Raw genomic sequence first — 26,371 nt, 5'->3', positions numbered from 1 at the left:
TGGCACACATTCACAATCCATGTCTCAATTGTCTCAAGGCTTAAAAATTATTCTTTAACCTGTCTCCTCCCCTTCATCTACCCTGATTGAAGTGGGGTGATCAAATAAGGGCTCATAGCTTTCACCTGGATTCACCTGGTCAGTCTTTCTCATGTAAAGAGCAGGTGTTTCTAATATTTTGTACAGTCAGTGTATATATCGAAAATGTAATCTCAGGTAGGCAAATTGCTCCATCCCAGTATGATCCTACATTTTATGAGAACCTAACGGAGTTGCTGGCAAATGTTATTGATTTTTCTCTGATCAAAGGTGTGGATATGAATGCCGTTTTATCCGCTTTGGACCGCTCTGGCCACGAATCTCAAACAGCTCCCGCACCTGTGTCTGTCACCTCCTGACCATAGTAAGTTGTTATTTTCTAGAGTAGGTCAGGGCGTGACAGGGGGTGTTTGTCCGTTTTTGTATTTCTATGTTTAGTTTCTAGTTTTGTATTTCTAGGTTGGTTTTTGTTTGGCATGACCTCCAATTACAGGCAGCCGGTTGTCGTTGTCTCTAATTGGAGGTTATATTTAAATTGATGTTTGTCCCACTTGTGTTTTGTGGGTGACTATATTTTGTGAGTGTGTTTGTTCCTCCTGCGTCACGGTTTGTTGTTTTGTCCTTAAGTTTATTATGATATTGCATTAAGTTTCACGGTCGAATAAATATGTGGAACGAAACAGACGCTGCATCTTGGTCCGATCATTTTTACAGCTGTGACAGTGTCAGTGGCATTTAACAACAAGGATTTTAATCTCACCGATGTATTTAGATTTGGTCAATTCTACGTCTAGACAATTTAGTTTTTACTCTGCTAGACATAAACTAAAAGTATGTGGACACCATTTCCGCCACACCCGTTGCTGACAGGTGTATAAATCGAGCACACCGCCATGTAACCTCCATAGACAAACATTGGCAGTAGAATGGCCCATACTGACGAGCTCAGTGACTTTCAACGTGGCACCGTCATAGAATGCCACCTTTCCAACAAGTCAGTTCATCAAATTGTTGCTCTGATAGAGCTGCCCTGGTCAACTGTAAGTGCTGTTATTGTGAAGTGGAAATGTCTAGAAGCAACAACAGCTCAGCCGTGATGTGATAGGCCACACAAGCTCACAGAACTGGACCGCTGAGTGCTGAGGCGCGTAGCGGGTAAAAATTGTCTTTCCTCGTTTGCAACACTCACAACCGAGTTCCAAACTGCCTCTGGAAGCTACGTCAGCACAAGAACTGTTCATTGGGAGCTTCATGAAATGGGTTGCCATGACCGAGCAGCTGCACACAAGCCTCTGGAGCAGTGGAAACGCGTTCTCTGGAGTGATTAATCACGCTTCACCATCCGACGGACGAATCTGGATTTGGCAGATGCCAGGAGAATGCTACCTGCCCGAATGCATAGTGGCAACCGTAAAGTTTGGTGGAGGAGGAATAATGGCCTGGGGCTGCTTTACATGGTTTGGGCTAGGCCCCTTAGTTACAGTGAAGGGAAATCTTAACACAAAAAATCTGTGTTTCTAACTTTGTGGCAACAGTTTGGGGAAGGCCCTTTCCTATTTCAGCATGACATTGACCCTGTGCACAAAGCCAGGTCCATACAGAAATTGTTTGTCGAGATCGGTGTGGAAGAACTTGACTGGCCTGCACATAGCCCTGAACTCAACACCATTGAAACCTTTGGGATGAATTGGAGCACCGACTGTGAGCCAGGCCTAATCGCCCAAAATCAGTGCCCGACTTCACTAATGCTCTTGTGGATGAATGGAAGCAAGTCCCCGCAGCAATGTTCCAACATCTAGTGGAAAGCCTTCACAAAAGAGTGGAGGCTGTTATAGCAGAAAAGGGGGGACCAACTCCATATTAATGACTATGATTTTGGAATGAGACGTTCGACGAGCAGGTGTCCACATACCTTTTGCCATGTAGTGTAAATCCTACTCCAGAATAGATTATATTCTAGTTTCCCACACTGCATACTCAGGTACTCATAATGCAACGATATGCCGATGTCCACTTTCTGATCATAGCTTCGTAATAGTCAAACTAACGATTCCTGATACACCTGTCAGAGCATCACGCTGGCACTTCAATATAGCATTACTATTTGAAAAATACCTAGATGTTTATCTAACACAGAATATTGGGTCTGTTGAAGATGCCCATATCCTATGGAAGTCTACAAAGGGATTTATCAGGAACTTGTCAGTGTCATTTGTCTCACCTTAATAAAACCATAATGAGAACAATTAACAAACTAGAAACATGTTGGGCTAATCTGGAATGAGAAGAACAAAACTCTTACTCTGACGACAAAAAGAAAAGAATAGATGCAGTTAAATTAGAATGTAATTCTTTGCTCAGACACAGGGCAGAATTGTTAATTCATCCAATCAGACAGAACTATTATTTTAATGGGGCTAAACCAAGTCATCTTTGAGCAATGAGACTCAGAAGCAGTGAGAAATACTCTAATATTACAGCTATAAAAGCACAGAATGGCTTGTTAACTAATCCTTTGGAAATCAATGCAGATTTTGGTTCTTTTTAGCTAAATACTCTATGCCAGGAGTATTCAGCTCTTACCCTATGAGGTCCAGAGCCTGCTGGTTTACTGTTCTACCTGATAATTAATTGCACCCACCTGGTGTCCAATGTCTAAATCAGTCCCTGATTAGAGGGGAACAATGAAACAACGTAGTGTAACTGGCTTCGAGGTCCAGAGTTGAGTTTGAGGGCTCTATAAATCTGATATTACTTTGAGCGGTGTTGGCACTAAGAGCGGATATTCCTTACCTTTCCAATGAAGAATCACAATCCCTTGGGGAACCCATTTCATTGGATGAACTTAAACAGGCACTAACAAATATGAAAAAAGGTACATCCCAGAATTATACCTTGCCTTTTGGGATAAATTAGGCCTATTTTTACATGATTTGATTCTGACTTCTGTTGACAAGGGATCTTTTCACAATGATGTAAACTCTGCAGTGATTGCGGTTCTTCCGAAGCCCAATAAAGATCACACTCTAATGGGTAACTATCGACCTTTGTCGTTGTTGTGCTCGGAAGTTAAATTGTATGCTAATGTTCTCTCAGCCCGTTTAGAATCCAGTGTGACTACAGTAGTGCATCACGATCAGACAGTGTTTATTAAAACTCGACTAGCCTTAGGTAATGTGTTATTTATTACATGTTGTTCATGCCACTAATAAAAAAAACATGAGCTGGCACACACCCAGAATAATAGTTTGTGTGGAGGTGCTGAATAACGGCGAATAAACTATAAACTATCAAAATAAAGAAAGTCGCACACTCTATGTATAATCTCCCAGCCATTTAATGGTATTTACCAACGTTTCAGCATCACTGTACCTTCCTCAGGGTAATGTCATGAATACTTGAACCAGGTTATGTAGACACACAGTGCAATTAGTGTAACCAATGACAGTGGTGAGGGGTGTGTCATAATGATTAAGTTAATTAAAATGGATTAGTGAAACTGTTAAAAAAGAGTATGTGGCATATTAAATATATTACGCTATTGTTATCATATAGAAACATATTGGAATATTGTACATCATATTAGCATCAACATACATTATTGTTTCATTCAATTTCACATAATAATTTCGTATTTCATTTCATTTTTGTTACATGTAATCTTTTGGTTCAACCTTAATATATAATGAACATCATCAACAGGGGGAACATATTAGGTGTACGCTAATAAGCTGTAAAAATAATTTTTCAATTTATAAGACTTGTTCAGAAAGGAACATTTGTCCATAAGAAGGGCCTGAGATCAAAGTCAATATTCAGACAACTAGGGGTCAATGTTTCTAGATAGGATATCCAGTAAGCCTCCATTTGTAGTAGTAGGATCTAGATGTTACCTCCTCTCCTTGGTAGAACAACATGCTCAATGCCTGTGTATTTGAGGGAGGAGATGGGATGGTTAGCTTCAACAAAGTGAGCTGCTACTGGATAGTCAATGTTCTTACACCTGATTGAGCTGCGGTGTTCAGCTATGCGTTGTTTTAATTGTCTTTCCGTTTTTCCTACATAGGCTTTTCCACATGAACAGGTGATGAGATAGATTACTCCCTTGGTCTTGCATGAGATGATACCCCTAACAGGGATCTTTCGACCTGTATGTGGGTGTCTGAAGAAATATGTTTTTATTGTGGTATTGCACTGGGCGCATGAGCCACATTTGTAGTTCCCATTTGGGATAAGTTCATGCCACTAATGACATTAGATCTCCACGTACCGTTCTCTCCTTGGATGCTGAGAAGGCGTTTGATAGGTCAGAGTGGGATTTTCTATGGTCGGTATTAGAGCGATTTAATTTAGGAACCAAGTTTATCAGCATGATTCAAGTTTTATATGCAAATCCTTCTGCCATGGTGACCACAGGGGGCAATCCCTGTATCCAGAAGCTGTCGCCAAGGATGTCCAATCTCGCCTTTGCTCTTCGCCCTTTCCATCGAACTGCTAGCACAGAAAATCAGACAGCACCCTTCCTTACATAGGGATGGCATACTTCTGTACACTTATAATGCTGTCTTATAATTACCGCATACTCTCTACATTTGATGATTTTAGCGCCCTCTCAGGGTACAAAATTAACTGGACAAAATCAGCTATGATGTCATTAAGCTTAGGACTCACTCTGTCAATGGTACCCTAACACATCCCATTGGTAAAGAGCTTTAAATTATTTTTACTTTTTTTTTATTTCACCTTTATTTAACCAGGTAGGCCAGTTGAGAACAAGTTCTCATTTACAACTGCGACCTGGCCAAGATGAAGCAAAGCAGTGCAACACAAACAACGCAGAGTTACACATGGGATAAACAAACGTACAGTCAATAACACAATAGAAAAGTCTGTATACAGTGTTAAAGTAAGGCAATAAATAGGCCATAGTGGCGAAATAATTACAATTTAGCAATTAAACACTGGAGTGATAGATGTGCAGAAGATTAATGTGCAACTAGAGATACTGGGGTGCAAAGGAGCAAAAAAGAAATAACAATATGGGGATGAGGTAGTTGGGTGGGATTTTTACAGATGGGCTGTGTACAGGTGCAATGGTCGGTAAGCTGCTGTGACAGATGATGCTTAAATATCTGGGTATACTGTATAGATATTTTCCTCAAAACATGGCATTAAATAATTTCCAAATACATAAATGAGTAGCATACCTTTCTAAATGTTTACAGCTTCCCAACTCTCTACAAGCTAAAATATCCATCATTAAGATACATTTTCTTCCCCAAATTAACTTTTTCTACACTAGCTCCACCAAAGAAATACTTGGACAATATCTTGTCTTTAGTCTCAATTTGTATGGAAAGGTAAGTGACCTCGAATTAAAGTATCCACTATGCATTGTGACAAGGGAGATGGCGGGCTTTCTCTGCCTAACTTTAGTTTCAAGTTTTATTAGTCGTATGTACGGGATACGCATGGTACACATCGTCCAACTAAATGCTTACTTGCAGGTTCATTCTCGACAATGAAACAACAATATGAAATAATAAAAGATAAGAAACTGAACATAAAGTAAATGGCTCAGTAGAATAGAAGTTTAAGTTTTACTTTTGGGCTTTTGTGCTATGCCCCCTTTCAACATGGTTTGATTCAAACGCTTTAGTGTCCTGGAGACTATAGAAGAGAATTTGGCTTTACCACCCAGACTTCAGGATCTTGTCTATTCTGCAGTACCATTAAAACAAGCTAAGTTACGTTTTGGACCACTCATTTCCTTCTTACTCACAACATTGTGCTTAGTAGAAAAGGAATTCTAACACAATACAGAAGTGGCATGCTGTCACCAAATTTCCACAATCATTCCCGTCTTTCTGGCGGTATCCCCTTATCATTCACCCCTGTAGGAGGATAGGGGTGTTCATGTTTGGATGATCTATTTAGAGATGAAGGTTTGCAAGCCTTTGATGATCTTAGGGCTATATTTCAATTACCTGGTACCTCTTCTTTATTTTATCTATGTTTAAGATCAGCAATGCGGGCGTATGGTGTCCCTTTGGGCTCATCCCCCCACCACAACATGAACTACATAGAATATTACATAGACATGGTAACTCAAAGGGTTTGATGCGTATACGGTTATGTTAGTTGCAGCTTACATATCAGTACCAGTTAAGAATCAATGGATAAGAGAACTATCTACTGTCGATTATCCTATTTGTTGGGATACTGCATGGGAGGACTTAGTGGGTTCATCTAAGAATCCCAATCATGAGCGGACACACTTTAATTTCATACACAGGGTATACCGTCCACCTAGAAAATGTAATTTAATGAAAATCATAACCTCTCCTCTGTGTGATCTATGTAACCAAGGTGCCTTGGACTCACAGGTTGTTGGTGGCACCTTAATTGGGGAGGATGGGCTTGTGGTAATGGCTGGAGGGGAATCAGTGGAATAGTATCACATATATCAAACACACGGTTTGATGCCATTCCATTTGCTCCGTTCCAGCCATTATTATGAGCCGTCCTCCCCTCAACAGCCTCTGCTGCTTGGGCTCCTTTATGCATATGTACTGAGAGTGGCAAGGGTGTGGACACATTTTGGAAAGAGGTATCCTCTGTCTTATCTGACGTACTTGATATCACTATACCTTGTTCCCCCAAACTGTTATCACTTAATGATAATTCACCACTTATCATGTCATTACATCAATGACGTATCATGTTGTCAGGTTTGACAGCAGCTAAAAAGATATTGGCGCTAAGATGGCGACCTCCACATTCTTTGCCTATGTCCCATTGGATCCGCCCTTTTATAGATGTAATTTATTTAGAACTATCCACTGCTAGGATCCATGGGGCTAGCCAAGCAACAATTGACAGCTGGTTATCTGCAGCTGAAACCATCAAACTACTATAGTGTGTATATTTCCCAACAGATTGCCTGTTACTTGTTCATTTTCTGTCTCGTGTGCAAAAGTGTACCCCGCTGATTTTATCACAATTGCTTGATTTAGTTTTTAATTTCATGGAGATCAGGTTGGCTGGGTTGGGGTGGTCGCCAGGAGGGGTTGGATGGTGGGTTGATGCAGTTGGGTGACCGATATATGTGTGTATAGGCTATGTGGTCTATTCTACTGTAATTATATAAACATTCCTGCTGCTTTTTGTTATTGTCTGTGTTCCTTTGAAAATAAATCAAATGTTGATCCCAAAAAAAGGAATAGGAGTCAATAAATGAAAAATACAGATTTTGTAATAAGAAATAGGCTTTTATTTCTAATGTTTCTACTGTTAACTTGTAAATGTTAATTACAGTACAAAAACATTGCTGTTATTTAGGCATTTTTTAATTACAGTAAATTGTGTTTACTTGCATCAGGTATCTGTATCTGTAATTGACAAAACAACAAAACAAATTGCAATTCATTCATTAACATTGGTGTCATGTTCAATGAAAATTGCTGAAAATTGCTATTCTTGGATTGCTTCTTTCTTAGAAGTCTGATGCAGCAATGTTCTTCTGAAAACTATTACAAACTAATTTCCTAAAAGATAAACCTGCCTGCCTCAGCACAAGTGCTTCAATTCTCTAAATTAAAACAGTCAACTGAACCCAGCAACTGTGGGGTGTCTGTCTTTTATAGGCGGAGAAACGGTGAGGAGCAGAGACAGCAACTACATCAGTGCACGCGGCCATGTCTGGTCCAGGGTAACAAAGATCTTCAGCTCGAAACGTTGCCCAATAGAACTGTGGCAGCATTCAACAGTGTGTGGGTCTCTATCTATTTTCATGCAGTAAAACAGGGCCCTGTTCCCCTCACACACTCCCTATCTAATGATCAGAGAGGTCATCTGTGGACTGGCCTACACCTGTCATTCAACTGAGTACCTGCCAATCACTGTCACCCACCTGCTCCGTCACTGTGTGATTCATGTAAAGGTAGAACCAGCTGTCTGACCAAGAGACTGCACATCTCACAGCAGTGCACTACACTCTAAACTAATGACTATGTCTTAGAGCACAGACATGTTCCTGAAAGAGCAGTGGATTACAGACACAGTTATTAAAAGACTGTTAGGATGGTTTGCTCTTCTAGCTCTTTGATTCACATGTGTAATGATGAGGCTTTTGGCAAGTTGAAAGATTGTTTCAGAGTTATAGTCCTTCTCCCTCTCTTGCTTTGACATTTAAATGCTTTTGTGGATTTTAAAGTGAAATTGTCAAAGGCATTTGTAGCCAATTATACACTCGGCCTGCCTGTTGGAGAGGGAAGAATGAATGACAAACCTAAATTACTCTTAGCATCTCATCTCCCTAGCTGTGTGTGGTGGGGCTCCACAGAGTGCCATCCACCTCTCTGAGCTGCTGGAGAAGGAAGGAGAGAGTGATAGATAACGCTACTCAAGCAGAAGATTTGCCCCCCACCCATATCCAGCAGGTCTGAACAATGGATGTGTTCCCAGACTGACACTAACCATTATGATAATATGGGGCTCATAGGGAATGATTGATGCTAAGGCAGGTCAAGTAGCTCGACCTGGACAATGGCACTGCCACTCAAATAGACTATCTGTATCCCATCCAATACTGTCAAACACTGCATAGACTACACTGTCCAGTCCCTACACTGTCCAGTCCCCATAGACTACACTGTCCAGTCCCTACACTGTCCAGTCCCCATAGACTACACTGTCCAGTCCCTACACTGTCCAGTCCCCATAGACTACACTGTCCAGTCCCTACACTGTCCAGTCCCCATAGACTACACTGTCCAGTCCCTACTCCCTATAGCATCCACAGGATTCACCCCATGACCAAAACACCGAATCACCATAAAATCCCCTTAACAAATCGCAGTGTCGACCAGAAGTGGGAGATATAAGCTATTGTCACAAAAATGAATCTACAGTCAAACATTTAAATGAAATGTGCAGATGTTTTCACCCCATTAACATTTGGGAAATGTATATACACATAAATGGACCTTGAGGAATTCAAACGAAATTCACATTAGGCACTAGCACTAGAGAAATTCAAAAAGCCCAGAGTAAGTATTCATGACACACAGAACTGTTCAGGTTGATACACCACAATCCACATGCATAAATCATGAGTAACAACATTATACCCCCCCAAATCATGAGTAACAACATTATACCCCCCCAAATCATGAGTAACAACATTATACCCCCCCAAATCATGAGTAACAACATTATACCCCCCAAATCATGAGTAACAACATTATACCCCCCCCAAATCATGAGTAACAACATTATACCCACCCAAATCATGAGTAACAACATTATACCCCCCCAAATCATGAGTAACAACATTATACCCACCCAAATCATGAGTAACAACATTATACCCCCCCAAATCATGAGTAACAACATTATACCCACCCAAATCATGAGTAACAACATTATACCCACCCAAATCATGAGTAACAACATTATACCCCCCCAAATCATGAGTAACAACATTATACCCCCCCAAATCATGAAATTTTCATAGATCCAAAATGATGGTGCAACCCTGTGTTATATCCCTCTGAGTATGAATGGTGTAGCAGAAGATGATCCATTAGTTGGATAATGAATGAATCATTAAGTCTAGACGGTGATGACACACTCCTTAACCACCTGAGGCATTTCAATGACATGTCTCTTGGTCTGAGGGAGGGGATGTCACGTTGCTGAAACAAAATGTGTTGAAGGCCTATGCACAGCCATTGTTGGTAGACTTCTACAATAGTATAGGCCTGCTAAAATAGCCTACTATGCTTGCTAATTCTAGGTTATGTGACAGGGTTATGGTTCAATATAGCATGTGGCCTATTTTAATGCAACACACATTTAGTTGAATATGACAGAGACATAAGAATAGGATACTTGTTTGCTCTTATTTTAATAGGTCGTTATCAATAAAATGTCCCAATAAGGTGCAGAGCATTCAATTTACCTGCTGGGGGGCAAAGAGACCCGCAGCTCCACGAAAACTATTGACAACCATGTGCCGTGATCACGCCTTCTTCCGCTCTCCCTCCCTGGCGCTCGAGGGCGCCAGGCTGCCCGGCATTACGCACTCCTGCCACCATCATTATGCAAACCTGCTTCCCTCGTCACACGCATCAGTGATTCATTGGACTCACCTGGACTCACCTACACCTGGACCTGTGTATTTCCTCCCCTATATCTGTCTGTTCCCCAGCTCTGTTCCCCACTTCTGCATTGATTGTCGTATGTCTCTGTACTACCCAGCTCTGACGCTGTTCCTGTCCTGTTCCATGTCTGTGCAAGATTAAATGTTCACTCTCCGTACCTGCTTCTCATCTCCAGCGTCAGTTCTTACAGCCGTTTTCAAGGCATTGTTAAATAAATGTGAACTGTGAGCATATATTGTGAGCATAGTCCGAACTACACATTTCCGATTATTCCATGCAAGACAATTGTGCACATTAAGCTCTATCATCAGAGTCATACAGCATGCTTTTCGTGGGCTCTCCCTGTCAAGCAGCAGAAGGCTGCATTTGCCGATGTATTGTCAGCTGATAATGTTTACTTTGCAAGCTACCGGTAGAAACTTTGTACAGTTGGCTAAACATAGTGGTAAGTAGATGTAAGTACTTTTTTCTCCAACCAATGAACGCATACCTAGTGAAGTTGGCTAACATCCCCCTTTCAACATTGTTTTTAAGCCTGTTTAATCACGATTGCTGCTGACAGACATGATGGGCTACATTGATTAATGGACCATGTCAAATTGGCTAGCAGGTTAATAACAGTTCACGTTACTATGGCTAGTTAACAAGTTAACTTTCAGGGGATAAACTATATGGCTGTATATCCAAATAATGTTTGATTTGCTTGCCATCTATAGTGGTGATGACAGTAGTCCGACTGCCAACTTTACCAGGACGAGGACTTGCCGATGTCAAGCTCTTTCCAAAAGCATAATCTCTGATGACACAATGTTTGTTTGCTTAGCTAGCTAGCTAGCTACATGCCAAATGGATAGTCTACCCTCACGTATCTGAAATGACATAATCAATTGATGTTTACTGAGCATGAAAAGCATGCAGCTATTTGCTGTATAACTCTGATGATAGAGTTAAGTGTGGAATAATTGGAAATGTGTCATTCTGACTATACTCTTCAAGAGGTGATGATATTAAAACCAAATAGTTATAACATTTATTTAACAATCCCTTGAAAACGGCATACAGTTGTCAATGGTTTTAGCAGAGCTGGTGGTCTCCTTGACCCCTAACATCAAATCGAACTCTCTGCACCGTATTGTGACGTTTTATTGAAAACAACCTATAGGAGGTGGTGCTGAGCGATTAACTAAAATGTCGGTTATTTTTCAATATTTAAACAACTAATTGACCGACATCGGTTCAATTATTTGAATTCCGTTTCTTTCTGTTTTTTTTCTGTGAGCTCAATGCCCAGAGAATTCAGATCAAGCCCAAACTGTGTGATGTAGTAGGGAGCTGTAGTTTCCAACAGGCCAATATTCTACCTAGTTTAGTGCAGAAAACGTGGTAATTAACTACAATGACCATAATCCATTGCACGCCTACTTGTGCAGTCTGTTTGGGGCAGACACGGAGAGGGAGATGGAGAGGGAGAGAAAAGACAGAAGAATGCACAATTGAGAGGATAGAGAGCAGTTGCTTCGCAAGGAATCTCTACCTGAAAATACATTATCTAAGTGATTGATTGTTGGTATTCAGCAGTAAAACTATGCATTATTTACTTTGAAGAACTACTAAAATAGTGATTTTTGGCAACAGCATAGGCAGCAGCTCTACAGAGATGAGATGACTTGGAAATTCAAATAAAACAAATGTCATATAGACAACTTCAATATTTTATTAAAGTAAAGTAATATGAATAAACAATGGTTAATAAGCTATAAGCGGAAATGGGCAGTAACTACCATTATGGGACTTTAGTTTATTGTTGTATTGTGTGTTGTTACAGAATTTAACCCACATCATGTATATTGCATTTAATGTTTTAACAAATTATCTAAACTGAAATCGAAAACCATGATTATTGTTTAATAGTCTAACCAAAACCGAACCGACCTCAAAAAGCACTAATCACTCAGCACTAATAACAGGTGTCTACATATTTTTCCACCAACTTGTCGGCTCCATCATAGGCATCTCTCAGTGAAAGACGAAGTATAGTTGCCAGATGTGCCTAAATATACGCTGAGTGTACAAAACATTAGGAACACCTTCCTAATGTTGAGTTGCATCCTTTTTGCCCTCAGAACAGCCTCAATTCGTCAGGGCATGGACTCTACAAGGTGTCGAAAGTGTTGACTCCAATGCTTGACTCCAATGCTTGACTCCATGTTGACTCCAATGCTTGCCACAGTTGTGTCAAGTTGGCTGGACGTCCTTTGGGTGGTGGACTATTCTTGATACACACGGGAAACTGTTGAGCGTGAAAAACCCAGCAGCGTTGCAGTTATTGACACACTCAAACCTGTGCGCCTACTACCATACCCTGTGCAAAGGCACTTAAATATTTGTCTTGCCCATTCACCCTCTGAATGGCGCACATACACAATCCATGTTTCAATTGTCTAAAGGCTTAAAAATCCCTCTTTAAGCTGTCTCCTCCCCTTCATCTACACTGATTGAAGTGGATTTAACAAGTGACATCAATAAGGGATCATAGCTTTCACCTGGATTCACCTGGTCAGTCTATGTCATGGAAAGAGCAGGTGTTCTTAATGTTTTGTATACTCAGTGTATTTGCATGATTTGAGTGTAGGCTACTGTAAGCTATTACAGCTAACTAACCTGCTGACCAAAATAAATGTACACATACATGTTATTCAATCCTTGCATCCACACTGCTCGCGCGCATTAACGAGTATATGCGTAGCCAGGCTCTAAGATAGAACATGGTTCTATTTCTGACGCTTGAGGCGCTGCAAGTCCCGCCTCTCCCATCTCCTCATTCGTTTTTAGGAGCATATACCCACATGGGTGATTGAAAGATTAACTGAGGTCCACACTCCCGTCCAGTTGGTGGTGGTAATGAACCTTAAAGTTGGTTGCCAACCGCCATATAAAGTCCAAAGAAGAAGAAGCCCGAAGGAGGAGAGATTACTAGAAACTAACTCGGTTTACCCTTTTAACTGAGGATTTATTGTCAGAGTAGAGGACCTTGTGCATTTCAGGTAAAATAACAACCCAATGTTTATATCCCAGGACAAATTAGCTAGCAAAGGCAAGCTATCTAGCTAAATTGCAATGAAAGTGTAATGCTTTTCGACCTGTCCCCAAATTAATATAGTTGGTTCAGAGTTCGTTTTGACATTTCAACCTGCGTGTCCTGATCGCATCTGGTGTGGGTGGACAAAATCAAAATGTGTGCAGTGGCGCACGTGGACGCACGGGCGCGCCCGGTGTAGTCAGCATGTAAGACTTCATTCCCGATTTACAGTCGCATTTGGTTATAGTTTTCCTATTGTAAGTTTACCAATACCTTTCGTATTTCCGTATACATAGCCTACTAGGATGAAGACGAAATTCAGCAACTCTTGGAGGGCAGTGGAAATTGATAAAAGAGTTTATGTAAAAGTAGTCTAGGCCTGAAACCAATGCATATCAGAATTTTGCCTTCACTAGGGTTGAAAGACCAGAAGAAATGTGGGTTTTATACATTTCAAAACGCCCTCCTATGAGCCCAAAGACCAATCACAATTGGAATACGAAACAAACATAGACTGACCAATAGGCTAGATTACGATTATGGAGGATTAAATTATTGTAAATGCAAATCCCAAATGTATTTAAAAAGTCTTAAAATCAAATAGTTTTTATTTCAAGGAAGTACTATTTTATTCGAAGTCAGGCTTTTTTTGTAAATGATTTTTTCCCAAAAGACGGAATCAGCCATTGCTTAGGACCTTTGCATGCCTATTTTAAAGTAAAAACAAACTCACATGCCAGTTGAGTCTATAGAAAAATATTTTACACATGCCTTTCTGTAGGGAACATTTAAAGCTTTTGGCATATATCACAGGTGAGAAGACCATATGAGGGGAAAAACTCCTCCATAAAATGCATTTATGAAATCTTATTAGACAGCACGCATGTAGCCAACTCCCGCGCACTCCCAATGTGACTTTGAGTCGGTGAGTAGTAATACATAATATGTCCTACATTATAGGCTAGTAGTACACCGGAGTGGCCTCGGCGGATGCTGATTTGACTGGGCAGACAGTTTGGTTTCTGAACAGGATTATCTTTCTTTAAGCAAACAGCCCTGGAGCTTTGACATTCATGGAGTTCGAGGACAGGCAGACGTAGAAAACACACGGATCGAGAATATTGTTTTAAACGATCATCATGTTCCAAAGAGAAACGCGGGGTGTGTGGGTCCAGCAGCAGTGACTGATAACTCACGGAACAGGTGGCGCGCAGAGACCTTCAGGGCACAGGGTAAAGGGAGATCCGGGAGCAGGACACTGCTGGGCGGCAGCTAATTTCTGCATTTCTGTGTTACGATTCCTCTCTGTCTCTCGGCGGCTTGTAGGCTCTTTGGCAATATGACCTATTAATGTAAACTAGTAGCTTTAATTATATACTGCACTATATGATTTAGCTGGCACTGGTCCCACGACGAACCCAGCGCTGTACCTGTATCGCAGTGATTAGTGGAAGCGCGCTCTTCTGAAGAAGAGATTAGGAAAATCGTTAGAAGATGGCCTTTTATTATAGCTTTACACACATATTTAAACGTCATCCTACGTAACAAAATTAAACACATTATATAACTAGGCTTTATTAGGTCTGCTTTTAGTAATAATACACATATTATTTCAAATTAAATAATAAAGCAATACTAATACTACTACAACTACTAATAATAATAATAATAATACGTATCCTTTAAGTAACTTTTTAGTATTTGCTTTCGGTAGGTCTATAACACTAGCATTTAAATAGACAATCACCTCGATTCTAAGACATGGCCTATACTTCACAGGACATTGGGATATTATGTTGATATAGCCTGCCGGTAGACAATATTTTCAAACAATAGAGGCTAAATGTACGGGATTGTAATATTAGTTCAGAAGTGAAACATAAGGACACCATCTGGATAATCAATCACATTTAGTCTGTATTCTACGCTATGAAATAATAACATGCGTGTATCGCTCCTGATCATTGTGGACAATGAGGTGACCCGGCCGGTGAAAGAGCACGAGAGAGAGACCCCATGCCTCTGCTATGCCACATTGGTTGCTTTTTATTTCCTGGGCCCCGCCCCCTGAACTAGCCTACACTACAATACATGGCAGTGATCTAAACAGTTATTTTGGTCTCTTAATTGCGTCTAAAACGTATACATTAGCCTTCTCAAAATGCCACATCAGCATCGTCACACAGCCCTAATAACTAACATCTCATGCCCAGTGGTGATTTCCGTCCTCCTCCTTCCGGAGCATCTTTTAGCCTATCTGTCTATGACGATCTAACTATCAGGCACCGTGAAGCAAACAGACATTCCTTGTCCCACCCCTTAACTAGGAGCCCAGCACATGAGCGTCAATGTAAACATACACAGACATAGGCTACAAAGCAGTAGTAACCTAGCGGATGAGGGGTTGACACTTTGACAATTAACCCGCGCGCACTCATTCGCACACGTGTGTGTGTGTGCGTGTGTGTGTGTGTGTGTGTGTGTGTGTGTGTGTGTGTGTGTGTGTGTGTGTGTGTGTGTGTGTGTGTGTGTGTGTGTGTGTGTGTGTGTGTGTGTTTGTGTGTGTGTGTGTAAAGCAACAACGTACTGCTTTGCAGGAAACTCCCACATGCCACAAACATCTAGAATAATTACACTTTTTATGCTCTCATTAGAGCCTCGAATGCTTTAAAAAAGATATACTGTTTTTGAAAAGGATGTTGCTGCGTGCATACAGAAGCAAAGAAATTATACCAGAACCGACCTTTATGCATTCCCGTAAACCTGTCTTTCAGCACAGTGAGTTCGTATATCTTTCCGAATTCCTCAAAAAGGGGCTTCAGATCTTTCTCCTCCAGGTTTCTGGGAATCTGTCCGATAAACAGCTTGATGGCGTCGTGGTCCTTCATTGGAATGGTGTTCTGACCGATCATGAGCCCGTTCATCCTGCCGGCGCTGTTCGTGGTGCTGAATCCATTCTCTTGCTGCACTCCGTTTACAGTGACTGTAGCCATCTTTCCTAAATGGGCCGGCGGCTGGTCTCTCTCTCTCTCCCTTTCTCCCTTTCCCTCTCTCTCAAGTCAACTGCAAACTCCCCCTACTTTATTTTTCTCTTCTTTCTCTCTCCCTGTCCCTCTCCCTTTTTACACAGTTTCTCTCTTCTTCTTTCTCCTTTCTCTCAATCTATCCTATTGCTTTGATTTCGCTTTATTTATGTTTGATGTATTTTCATTCCTCTTCCCGTTCTCAATCTGTTTCTTTCTCCCTGTGTCAGCTGCCACTCTGCCTTGTGACGTCAGCTCGTAGGCTTCTGACTAGACCCCTAGCTAATTTGCATAATAAGCCCGGTTTAGCCAATTGGAGGGCAGAACGACCGAGAGCCCACAGGGTGTAGTGAGAATCCAAACATTTGTGTAAAGGGAAAGCTCGAGACTTTTAAGAGGAACAAAGACAGGAACTTGCCGCTGTAGGCTACGAATGAAATTGAATTCTGTAGATAATCATTCTCACAGGTAGCCTTGTTCTGGCTAATAGGAAAGACACATTTAGATATGTGTAGGCTATTGTCTGCTTTGTTTTGATGTAGCGCGCTCAAAGAAAACCCAGTATCTACATTCCTAACATGTTGCTGTCCGTGGTGCTGAATTGGCGCTACCGTTTAGTTTCAACAGTTTTTGGACTGATCTACGGGTTCTTTTCACCACTTCATAATCAACGGGACTTTGTATATACATATCCAAATCCACATAACTTTCTGAAAATATATATGTTGTCAAATTAAAGTACAGCTAATGCAGTTTTGCTTTAGGTCATCATGGTTTATGAAAGGCTCAACAGTTTGGTCATAATTAGGTCAGAGGTCCTAAGTGGTGATGATGTGCACTATTACGTCAGGGATGAGATTATTGATTGGATGCTGAATAACTCCACTACTGTAAGGCTATTTTGAGTCATTAAAACTCGTTTTTCAACCACTCCACAAATTTCTTGTTAACAAACTATAGTTTTGGCAAGTCAGTTAGGACATCTACTTTGTGCATGACATAAGTCATTTTTCCAACTATTGTTTACAGACAGATTATTACACTTATAATTCACTGTATCACAATTCCAGTGGGTCAGAAGTTTACATACACTAAGTTGACTGTGCCTTTAAACAGCTTGGAAAATTCCAGAAAATGATGTCATGGCTTTAGAAACTTCTGATAGGCTAATTGACATAATTTGAGTCAATTGGAGGTGTACCTGTGGATGTATTTTGAGGCATACCTTCAAACTCAGTGCCTCTTTGCTTGACATCATGGGAAAATAAAAAGAAATCAGCCAAGACCTCAGAAAAAATATCGTAGACCTCCACAAGTCTGGTTCATCCTTGGGAGCAATTTCCAAATGCCTGAAGGTACCACGTTCATCTGTACAAACAATAGTACGCAAGTATAAACACCATGGGACCACGCAGCCGTCATACCGCTCAGGAAGGAGACGCGTTCTGTCTCCTAGAGATTAACGTACTTTGGTGCGAAAAGTGCAAATCAATCCCAGAACTACAGCAAAGGACCTAGTGAAGATGCTGGAGGAAACAGGTACAAAAGTATCGATATCCACAGTAAAACGAGTCCTATATCGACATAACCTGAAATGCCGCTCAGCAAGGAAGAAGCCACTGCTCCAAAACCACCATAAAAACTCCAGACTACAGTTTGCAACTGTACATGTGGACAAAGATCGTACTTTTTGGAGAAATGTCCTCTGGTCTGATGAAACAAAAATAGAACTGTTTGGCCATAATGAACATTGTTATGTTTGGAGGAAAAAGGGGGAGGCTTGCAAGCCGAAGAACAGCATCCCAACTGTGAAGCACGGGGGTGGCAGCATCATGTTGTGGGGGTGCTTTGCTGCAGGAGGGACTGGTGCACTTCACAAAATAGATGGCATCATGAGGCAGGAAAATTATGTGGATATATTGAAGCAACATGTCAAGACATCTGTCAGGAAGTTAAAGATTGGTTGCAAATGGGTCTTCCAAATGGACAATGACCCCAAGCATACTTCCAAAGTTGTGGCAAAATGGCTTAAGGACAAAAAATCAAGGTATTGGAGTGGCCATCACAAAGCCCTGACCTCAACCCTATAGAAAATTTGTGGGCAGAACTGAAAAGACGTGTGCGAGCAAGGAGGCCTACAAACCTGACTCAGTTACACCAGCTCTGTCAGGAAGAATGGGCCAAAATTCACCCAACTTATTGTGGGAAGCTTGTGGAAGGCTACTCGAAACGTTTGACCCAAGTTAAACAATTTAAAGTCAATGCTACCAGATACTAATTGAGTGTATGTAAACATCTGACCCACTGGGAATGTGATGGAAGAAATAAAAGCTGAAATAAATTATTCTCTCTACTATTATTTGGACATTTCACATTCTTAAAATAAAGTGGTGATCCTAACTGACCTAATACAGAGCATTTTTACTTGGATTAAATGTCAGGAAATGTGAAAAACTGAGTTTAAATGTATTTGGCTAAGGTGTATATAAACTTCCGACTTCAACTCTATCTAGAAGGAATATATGCCTAACTAGTGGTTAACATTCAGATATTCTCATTACATCTTATGCATAGTTATATAGGCGCGGCAAATATTGCTTGTTGCATGATTGTAACATCTATGTATATGATTAAAATATATATATATATATATATATATATATTTTTTAATCATATACATAGATGTTACAATATATATATATATTGGGATATGTATTAAATATTGAATTGACATAGCATATATATCCCAAACTTATCCTCTATGTTTGGGATATGGGGTGGCAGTGTAGCCTAGTGGTTAGAGCGTTGGACTAATAACTGAAAGGTTGCAAGCTCGAATCCCCGAGCTGACAAAGTACAAATCTGTCGTACTGCCCCTGGACAAGGCAGTTTACCCACTGTTCCTAGGCCGTCATTGAAAATAAGAATTTGTTCTTAACCGACTTGCCTAGTTGAATGAAATCAAAATAGATCTTGCAGATGTTTTCGTCTTTGTATGAGAAGGTTCCTCTCCTACGTCTGCAGGAGTGTGGTTGTTGTTTGGGGAGAGGAGGGGTATTTAAAAGGCTCTAGTAACATCTGGCATTGCATTGCTTTGGTTAGCTTTAATAATTTATTTCCTATTTAATCACATCTTTGTAGATCGTTTTTAAAAAGATCCTGCAGAGTTTCCATGCTGAATGGGGTATTAAAGCACAACAGGCCCCCTTGTCAATACCATCAGAGGCATTCATTGCCATAAAGGCAGAGCTAAAGTAACGTCAGTGCCGCCCTTTGGTTTTGTGATTTTTTTTGTTTCCTTCCTTTTGTCGTCTCTCAGTGGGGAACCTTGCCTGCACAGCTGTGAAGACTTCCAAACTGCTTGGCAGGGGAACAGACATGCAGGTACTGCTGCCTGGCTGCATGCTATCTCCTATTATGCTACTGCTGCTGTGTATACATCTTTCTGTTTGAGTGCGGGGAGGCGTCTCAGAAAGGTTGACAGGGTTCTCAGGTTTGTTGCTGCCAAGTCTCACCACCTGTACTGAAACGGAGGGAACCGACGTGCTTGGGCCTCTCACAGATGGAGTGCAGTCAGATGAGTTCCAAGCTGTGCTTGTGGAGGCATGTGAACTTTTCACAAAGAAAGAATCCACACAAGAAGAATATTATGTGTCCTCCAGGATTTTGCACACCTGAATACCCCATGTCACTTCCTCCCTTTTTTATGACAAACATTATTCACAACGTATTCAAGGTGACTCACCAGAAAAGTCATAGGCAAGCTATTTGAAATACCTCCAAATAGATTCAGTGCCTTGAATTTCCCAAATCAGAGACAGACAACCTTGGGATAATGGTTTTAAAGGAAATTACCTCAGTGTGTGTTCATTATTAACCAATTAAACAGATCATGGGGAGTAGACAAGTTGTAATGCAGTCAGGCATGAACACATTTCACTGTCCATCTTGTAAGAACGAGTAAAATTGAAGAGAGAAAAGAGCCATTGATATTCATGTTATTGCCTCTATGAGGTGTGACAGTATTTATGTGAATTTAGGAGTGGTATGGTAATCCTGGAGCTTTCTCCAACACACAGGCTCTATGTGCTGCTGGTTGCCTCAGAGAGGGGTAGTGCTGTCAGTGCACTGTTTCCCCACACTCCCCAGGAGAGAAAACCACTCTCTCTGAAGCAATCATTTGCTTTCAAAACTTGTCTTCCCTCAAAATTCATTCATTTGCCTGTGCACAATGGAAGTGGCAGTATTCCACTTGTTGGTCCAAGCCTGGGCTGCGTATAGAGGGATTTTTTAGGCTTGGTTCATTTTCATTTATAAAGGCTGGATTACATCTCATTGATGAGGGACTTATATCTTTTATGGTGGGCGTCCTCTCTAGTGTTAGTGCCTGGCCGTTCCACTGAATGCCAAACAGGCATCTTGCATTGCACATTAAAGAGTCACAGTAAACAGAGGGAATGAATAAACGAGAGACAAACAAACAACAGGTCACGGAGACCGCCATGAGTCATCTGCTTCCTGGCAGCTAATGAATCCCACAATCCTCTCTGCCTGCCTGGTTCCCAGGAGTATGTTGCGCACTCAGGCATTTTGCTCTCTCTGTATGGTTACATTTCTCCATTTAACATTATCTGAATATGCTTTTTTTTTTTGCATTGGATGTAACAAAGCGACTCAGCTATATGAATACACTGCTGTTGTGTTATTGCAATGTCACAGTTTGGTGGAGAAAACCCCTCCCCTCCCTCCCTCCCTCCCCTCCCTCCCTCCCTCCCTCCCTCCCTCCCTCCCTCCCTCCCTCCCTCCCTCCCACACACACACACACACACACACACACACACACACCACACACACACACACACACACGCACGCATGCACGCACTCACGCACACACATACCGCTGTGAGTCAGATGAGGACAACATGGGTATCTACACAGTACTGTGAGGTGAGTAGAGAGAAGAATGGAGGACTCAGAGTCCATTCACACCCAATGGCAGGAGGGCTCCACTGAGGAATCACAGGTAACAGTACTGACGTACAAGCAGCCAGCAGGATCACTGCCTGGCAAGCCCATTCACAGAGAACAAAGAATCATCACCATGTTTTTCTCTCAATGCCCAATATGTAGAAGTAGGCAACATATTCTGTTTGATGAAGGGTATGTGGAGAATGAGCCAGTGTTATGGTGACAGCTGGAGGTGAGGCGAACCAGAACTCTCAACAGCAGCATCACATAATGTTAATGGACTTCTTTACAGTGCCGAGCGTACAGTTGTCATGGCAGTCTATTTTTACTTTGGTGGAGGCCCAGCAGGATCAGTGGTTCAGTGGGGTGTTTGAAGCTCACACCGATGAGATGAGTCACACGTATAGCAGCCCGGCTTCACAGAGCCCACTCAACTAGTTCACAAGCTGTTCTCGCTAGCTGCTGGCTCACATGTTGTTTGGCTTCCATCATCTCCTCGCTTTTGGAGAGAGAGGGAAGAAAAATAAACCTTTTTCACCAACTCTATTTTTCATTAGCTTTTAGCGCTTCTCTTGTATGAGCTGTTTGATTTCAGCAGAGTTGTCTCTCGAGCGGTGTATTGTAGTGCCGTGTAGTGAGTTCTGGTTGTGGTAAAGAGTAGCTTAAAGACGTTTGAAAGCCTTTGGTGGATCTTGCTTGGCAGGCATAGGAGCAGGCTTTACTTTGAATGCAGATGTAGAACCATGAGCAAAACGGTACTATTTCAAAAGCATGTAAATGCATATTCTGGGGCGGAGCCACAATATTATGGAAAGTTTATTTGGATAGTCCATCTGTAGATGCTCTACAGACTCACTAACATTTCACATCACTAACATTTCAACTAACTATCTACTAACCCTTAACCTCTAACCCTAACCCTTATCCTAACCCTAAACTTAACCGTTACCCTAACCCTAACCCTTATCCTAACCCTAAACTTAACCGTTACCCTAACCCTAACCCTTATCCTAACCCTAAACTTAACCGTTACCCTAACCCTAACCCTTATCCTAACCCTAAACTTAACCGTTACCCTAACCCTAACCCTAACCCTTATCCTAACCCTAAACTTAACCGTTACCCTAACCCTAACCCTAACCCTTATCCTAACGCTAAACTTAACCGTTACCCTAACCCTAACCCTAACCCTTATCCTAACGCTAAACTTAACCGTTACCCTAACCCTAACCCTTATCCTAACGCTAAACTTAACCGTTACCCTAACCCTAACCCTTATCCTAACCCTAAACTTAACCGTTACCCTAACCCTAACCCTTATCCTAACGCTAAACTTAACCATTACCCTAACACTAACCCTAACCCTTATCCTAACCCTAAACTTAACCGTTACCCTAACCCTAACCCTTATCCTAACCCTAAACTTAACCGTTACCCTAACCCTAACCCTAACCCTTATCCTAACGCTAAACTTAACCGTTACCCTAACCCTAACCCTAACCCTTATCCTAACCCTAAACTTAACCGTTACCCTAACCCTAACCCTTATCCTAACCCTAAACTTAACCGTTACCCTAACCCTAACCCTTATCCTAACGCTGAACTTAACCGTTACCCTAACCCTAACCCTAACCCTTATCCTAACCCTAAACTTAACCGTTACCCTAACCCTAACCCTTATCCTAACCCTAAACTTAACCGTTACCCTAACCCTAGCCCTAACCTTCAACCTTACCCTTATTCTAAACCTAACCGTAACAGATAGTTTGTTGATAGTATGACCATCTGTAGAGCATCGACAGATGGGAAATCCGGACTATCCAAATAAAGTGTGAATGTTATTTTATTTCAATACATTTTGGACATTTACATTTTAAGTTTGATCATTCACATAGCACAGCGTTCCTAAAGTCAGTAATATAGTTCTAGTCTTGTCAATGTCAAGGTGAAGCACCAGTGGGTTGTAAATGTGGGATAACAATCTCCTTGGAGGAGAGGCAGGTAAATATCCTCTGGCAAAGACATCAGAGAATGGAAGATAAACAGAGGGGGCCAAAGACTAAACGTACCCACATCACAATATGACTGAATTATAAATGTCTCCTCAGTCAGTATGTAGGATAGTTTTCTCTGGGGGCTTCACAGCATCATCCAGTTGACCATTGGTCAGTGGTATAATGGGTGACTCAATCTGTCCGTGTGTGTGTGTGTGTGTGTGTGTGTGTGTGTGTGTGTGTGTGTGTGTGTGTGTGTGTGTGTGTGTGTGTGTGTGTGCGTGGTGTGTGTGTGCGTGTGCGTGTGCGTGTGTGTGCGCACTGCAGCTCAGTCAGACCACTGGATGATTTACCTAGATAAGTCTACCTGTTAGGATGCCTGTGTACCTCAAGGGTTCAGTACAGCATTGTGCAGCTCCTCTCATTTCATACCACACAGAATAACAGGAGAATGTACCATTACTGTATGTAGGCCTAGTTTATGTCATATAGAAATGTTTGCTTTTCTCACAGTTAATACATTTTCCTCCTACAGAGTAGACAGACAGTGAGTCCAAGGTTACATATGAATAAATCTGCAAAGAATTGGTACTGTATGTTTGGGGTGATACAGAGGTCAGTATACTGCATGGTTCTCTTATGCTAATGCTTGCTGGAATATTGAGAGTTGTATGGCCAGCTACAAGAGGTTTTAACTGTCACATTCTCAAGCCCTGTTACCCCTGCCAGCCAGTCATGCTGACCTCTGGCCAAACTCCTCTGGTCAACCTCCAACTACCATCAGGGGTTTTAATGGCTCTAAGGTCACTTCTGGCTATAAATACACATTTATTAAGCATTTCTGAAAAATCATGTGCTAACATACCCATATGTATTTCCTGCGGATTTACACATATTCATGTCAATTCATGGAGGTGACATGTTGTAGCTGAATTATTTATCCAGTCTACTCCGCTAGCCTCCCTCCACCTAGTCCCAGACAGTGGCAGGACTACTCCGCTAGCCTCCCTCCACCTAGTCCCAGACAGTGGCAGGACTACTCCGCTAGCCTCCCTCCACCTAGTCCCAGACAGTGGCAGGACTACTCCGCTAGCCTCCCTCCACCTAGTCCCAGACAGTGGCAGGTCTACTCCACTAGCCTCCCTCCACCTAGTCCCAGACAGTGGCAGGACTACTCCGCTAGCCTCCCTCCACCTAGTCCCAGACAGTGGCAGGTCTACTCTGCTAGCCTCCCTCCACCTAGTCCCAGACAGTGGCAGGACTACTCCGCTAGCCTCCCTCCACCTAGTCCCAGACAGTGGCAGGTCTACTCCGCTAGCCTCCCTCCACCTAGTCCCAGACAGTGGCAGGACTACTCCGCTAGCCTCCCTCTACCTAGTCCCAGACAGTGGCAGGACTACTCCGCTAGCCTCCCTCCACCTAGTCCCAGACAGTGGCAGGACTACTCCGCTAGCCTCCCTCCACCTAGTCCCAGACAGTGGCAGGACTACTCCGCTAGCCTCCCTCCACCTAGTCCCAGACAGTGGCAGGTCTACTCCGCTAGCCTCCCTCCACCTAGTCCCAGACAGTGGCAGGACTACTCCGCTAGCCTCCCTCCACCTAGTCCCAGACAGTGGCAGGTCTACTCCGCTAGCCTCCCTCCACCTAGTCCCAGACAATGGTAGGTCTACTCCGCTAGCCTCCCTCCACCTAGTCCCAGACAGTGGCAGGTCTACTCCGCTAGCCTCCCTCCACCTAGTCCCAGACAGTGGCAGGACTAATGTCTGGTCCAGGGGGTTCCTTGAAGCTCTCTTGCAAGTTAATACATTCTGGGCCATCTGTTTCAACACACTTCCTTTCCATTACCAAGTGCCCCCCTCCCTGGCCCACAGTCTAATTAACTTTGGTCCCTCTCCCTCTCCCCGTGCCCAGACTCAAACTGCCCCTCTGAGAGAAGGGGAGATGGAAAGAGAGAAAGAGAAAGAGAATGAGAAATAGAGAGACAGAGAGAGCATCTTCCCCAATATTTGGAACCGAGGCCTGATCACCCCAATCCACAAAAGTGGAGACAAATTTGACCCCAATAACTACCGTGGGATATGCGTCAACAGCAACCTTGGGAAAATCCTCTGCATTATCATTAACAGCAGACTTGTACATTTCCGCAGTGAAAACAATGTACTGAACAAATGTCAAGTTGGCTTTTTACCAAATTACCGTACGACAGACCACGTGTTCACCCTGCACACCCTAGATGACAAACAAACAAATAAAAAATAAGGCAAAGTCTTCTCATGCTTTGTTGATTTCAAAAAAGCCTTTGACTCAATTTGGCATGAGAGTGCTGTACAAATTGATGGAAAGTGGTGTTGGGGGAAAAACATACAAAATTATAAAATCCATGTACACAAACAACAAGTGTGCGGTTAAAATTGGCAAAAAACACACACATTTCTTTCCACAGGGCCGTGGGATGAGACAGGGATGCATCTTAAGCCCCCCCCTCTTCAACATATACAGTGAGGGGAAAAAAGTATTTGATCCCCTGCTGATTTTGTACGTTTGACCACTGACAAAGAAATGATCAGTCTATAATATTAATGGTAGGTTTATTTGAACAGTGAGAGACAGAATAACAACAAACAAATCCAGAAAAACTCATGTCAAAAATGTTATAAAATGATTTGCATTTAAATGAGGGAAATAAGTATTTGACCCCTCTGTAAAACGTGACTTAGTACTTGGTGGCAAAACCCTTGTTGGCAATCATAGAGGTCAGACGTTTCTTGTAGTTGGCCACCAGGTTTGCACACATCTCAGGAGGGATTTTGTCCCACTCCTCTTTGCAGATCTTCTCCAAGTCATTAAGGTTTCGAGGCTGACGTTTGGCAACTCGAACCTTCAGCTCACTCCACAGATTTTCTATGGGATTAAGGTCTGGAGACTGGCTAGGCCACTCCAGGACCTTAATGTGCTTCTTCTTGAGCCACTCCTTTGTTGCCTTGGCCGTGTGTTTTGGGTCATTGTCATGCTGGAATACCCATCCACAACCCATTTTCAATACCCTGGCTGAGGGAAGGAGGTTCTCATCCAAAATTTGACGGTACATGGCTCCGTCCATCA

At 42.2% G+C, this 26,371-nt stretch overlaps 1 protein-coding gene across 11 annotated transcripts in view; it reads right to left on the bottom strand.

The window, feature by feature from the left end:
* LOC106587212 (CUGBP Elav-like family member 3-B) overlaps nt 1-16,538 on the bottom strand; it is a 163,110-nt gene extending 146,572 nt beyond the window's left edge. For all 11 annotated transcript variants that reach the window (XM_045708351.2, XM_045708354.2, XM_045708353.2 and 8 more), the window contains exon 1: nt 16,028-16,538. In XM_045708351.2, coding sequence (XP_045564307.2) covers nt 16,028-16,277 — 250 coding nt within the window. In that variant the 5' untranslated portion in view covers nt 16,278-16,538. The remainder of the gene's footprint in view (nt 1-16,027) is intronic.
* Between the last annotated feature and the right edge of the window lie 9,833 nt (nt 16,539-26,371).

The sequence above is a fragment of the Salmo salar genome, chromosome 26, assembly GCF_965601325.2.
Source record: "Salmo salar chromosome 26, fSalSal1, whole genome shotgun sequence".
NCBI classification, from domain to species: domain Eukaryota; kingdom Metazoa; phylum Chordata; class Actinopteri; order Salmoniformes; family Salmonidae; genus Salmo; species Salmo salar.
Note: the sequence above shows the minus strand (reverse complement) of the source record. Positions and strands in the feature narration are given on the sequence as shown.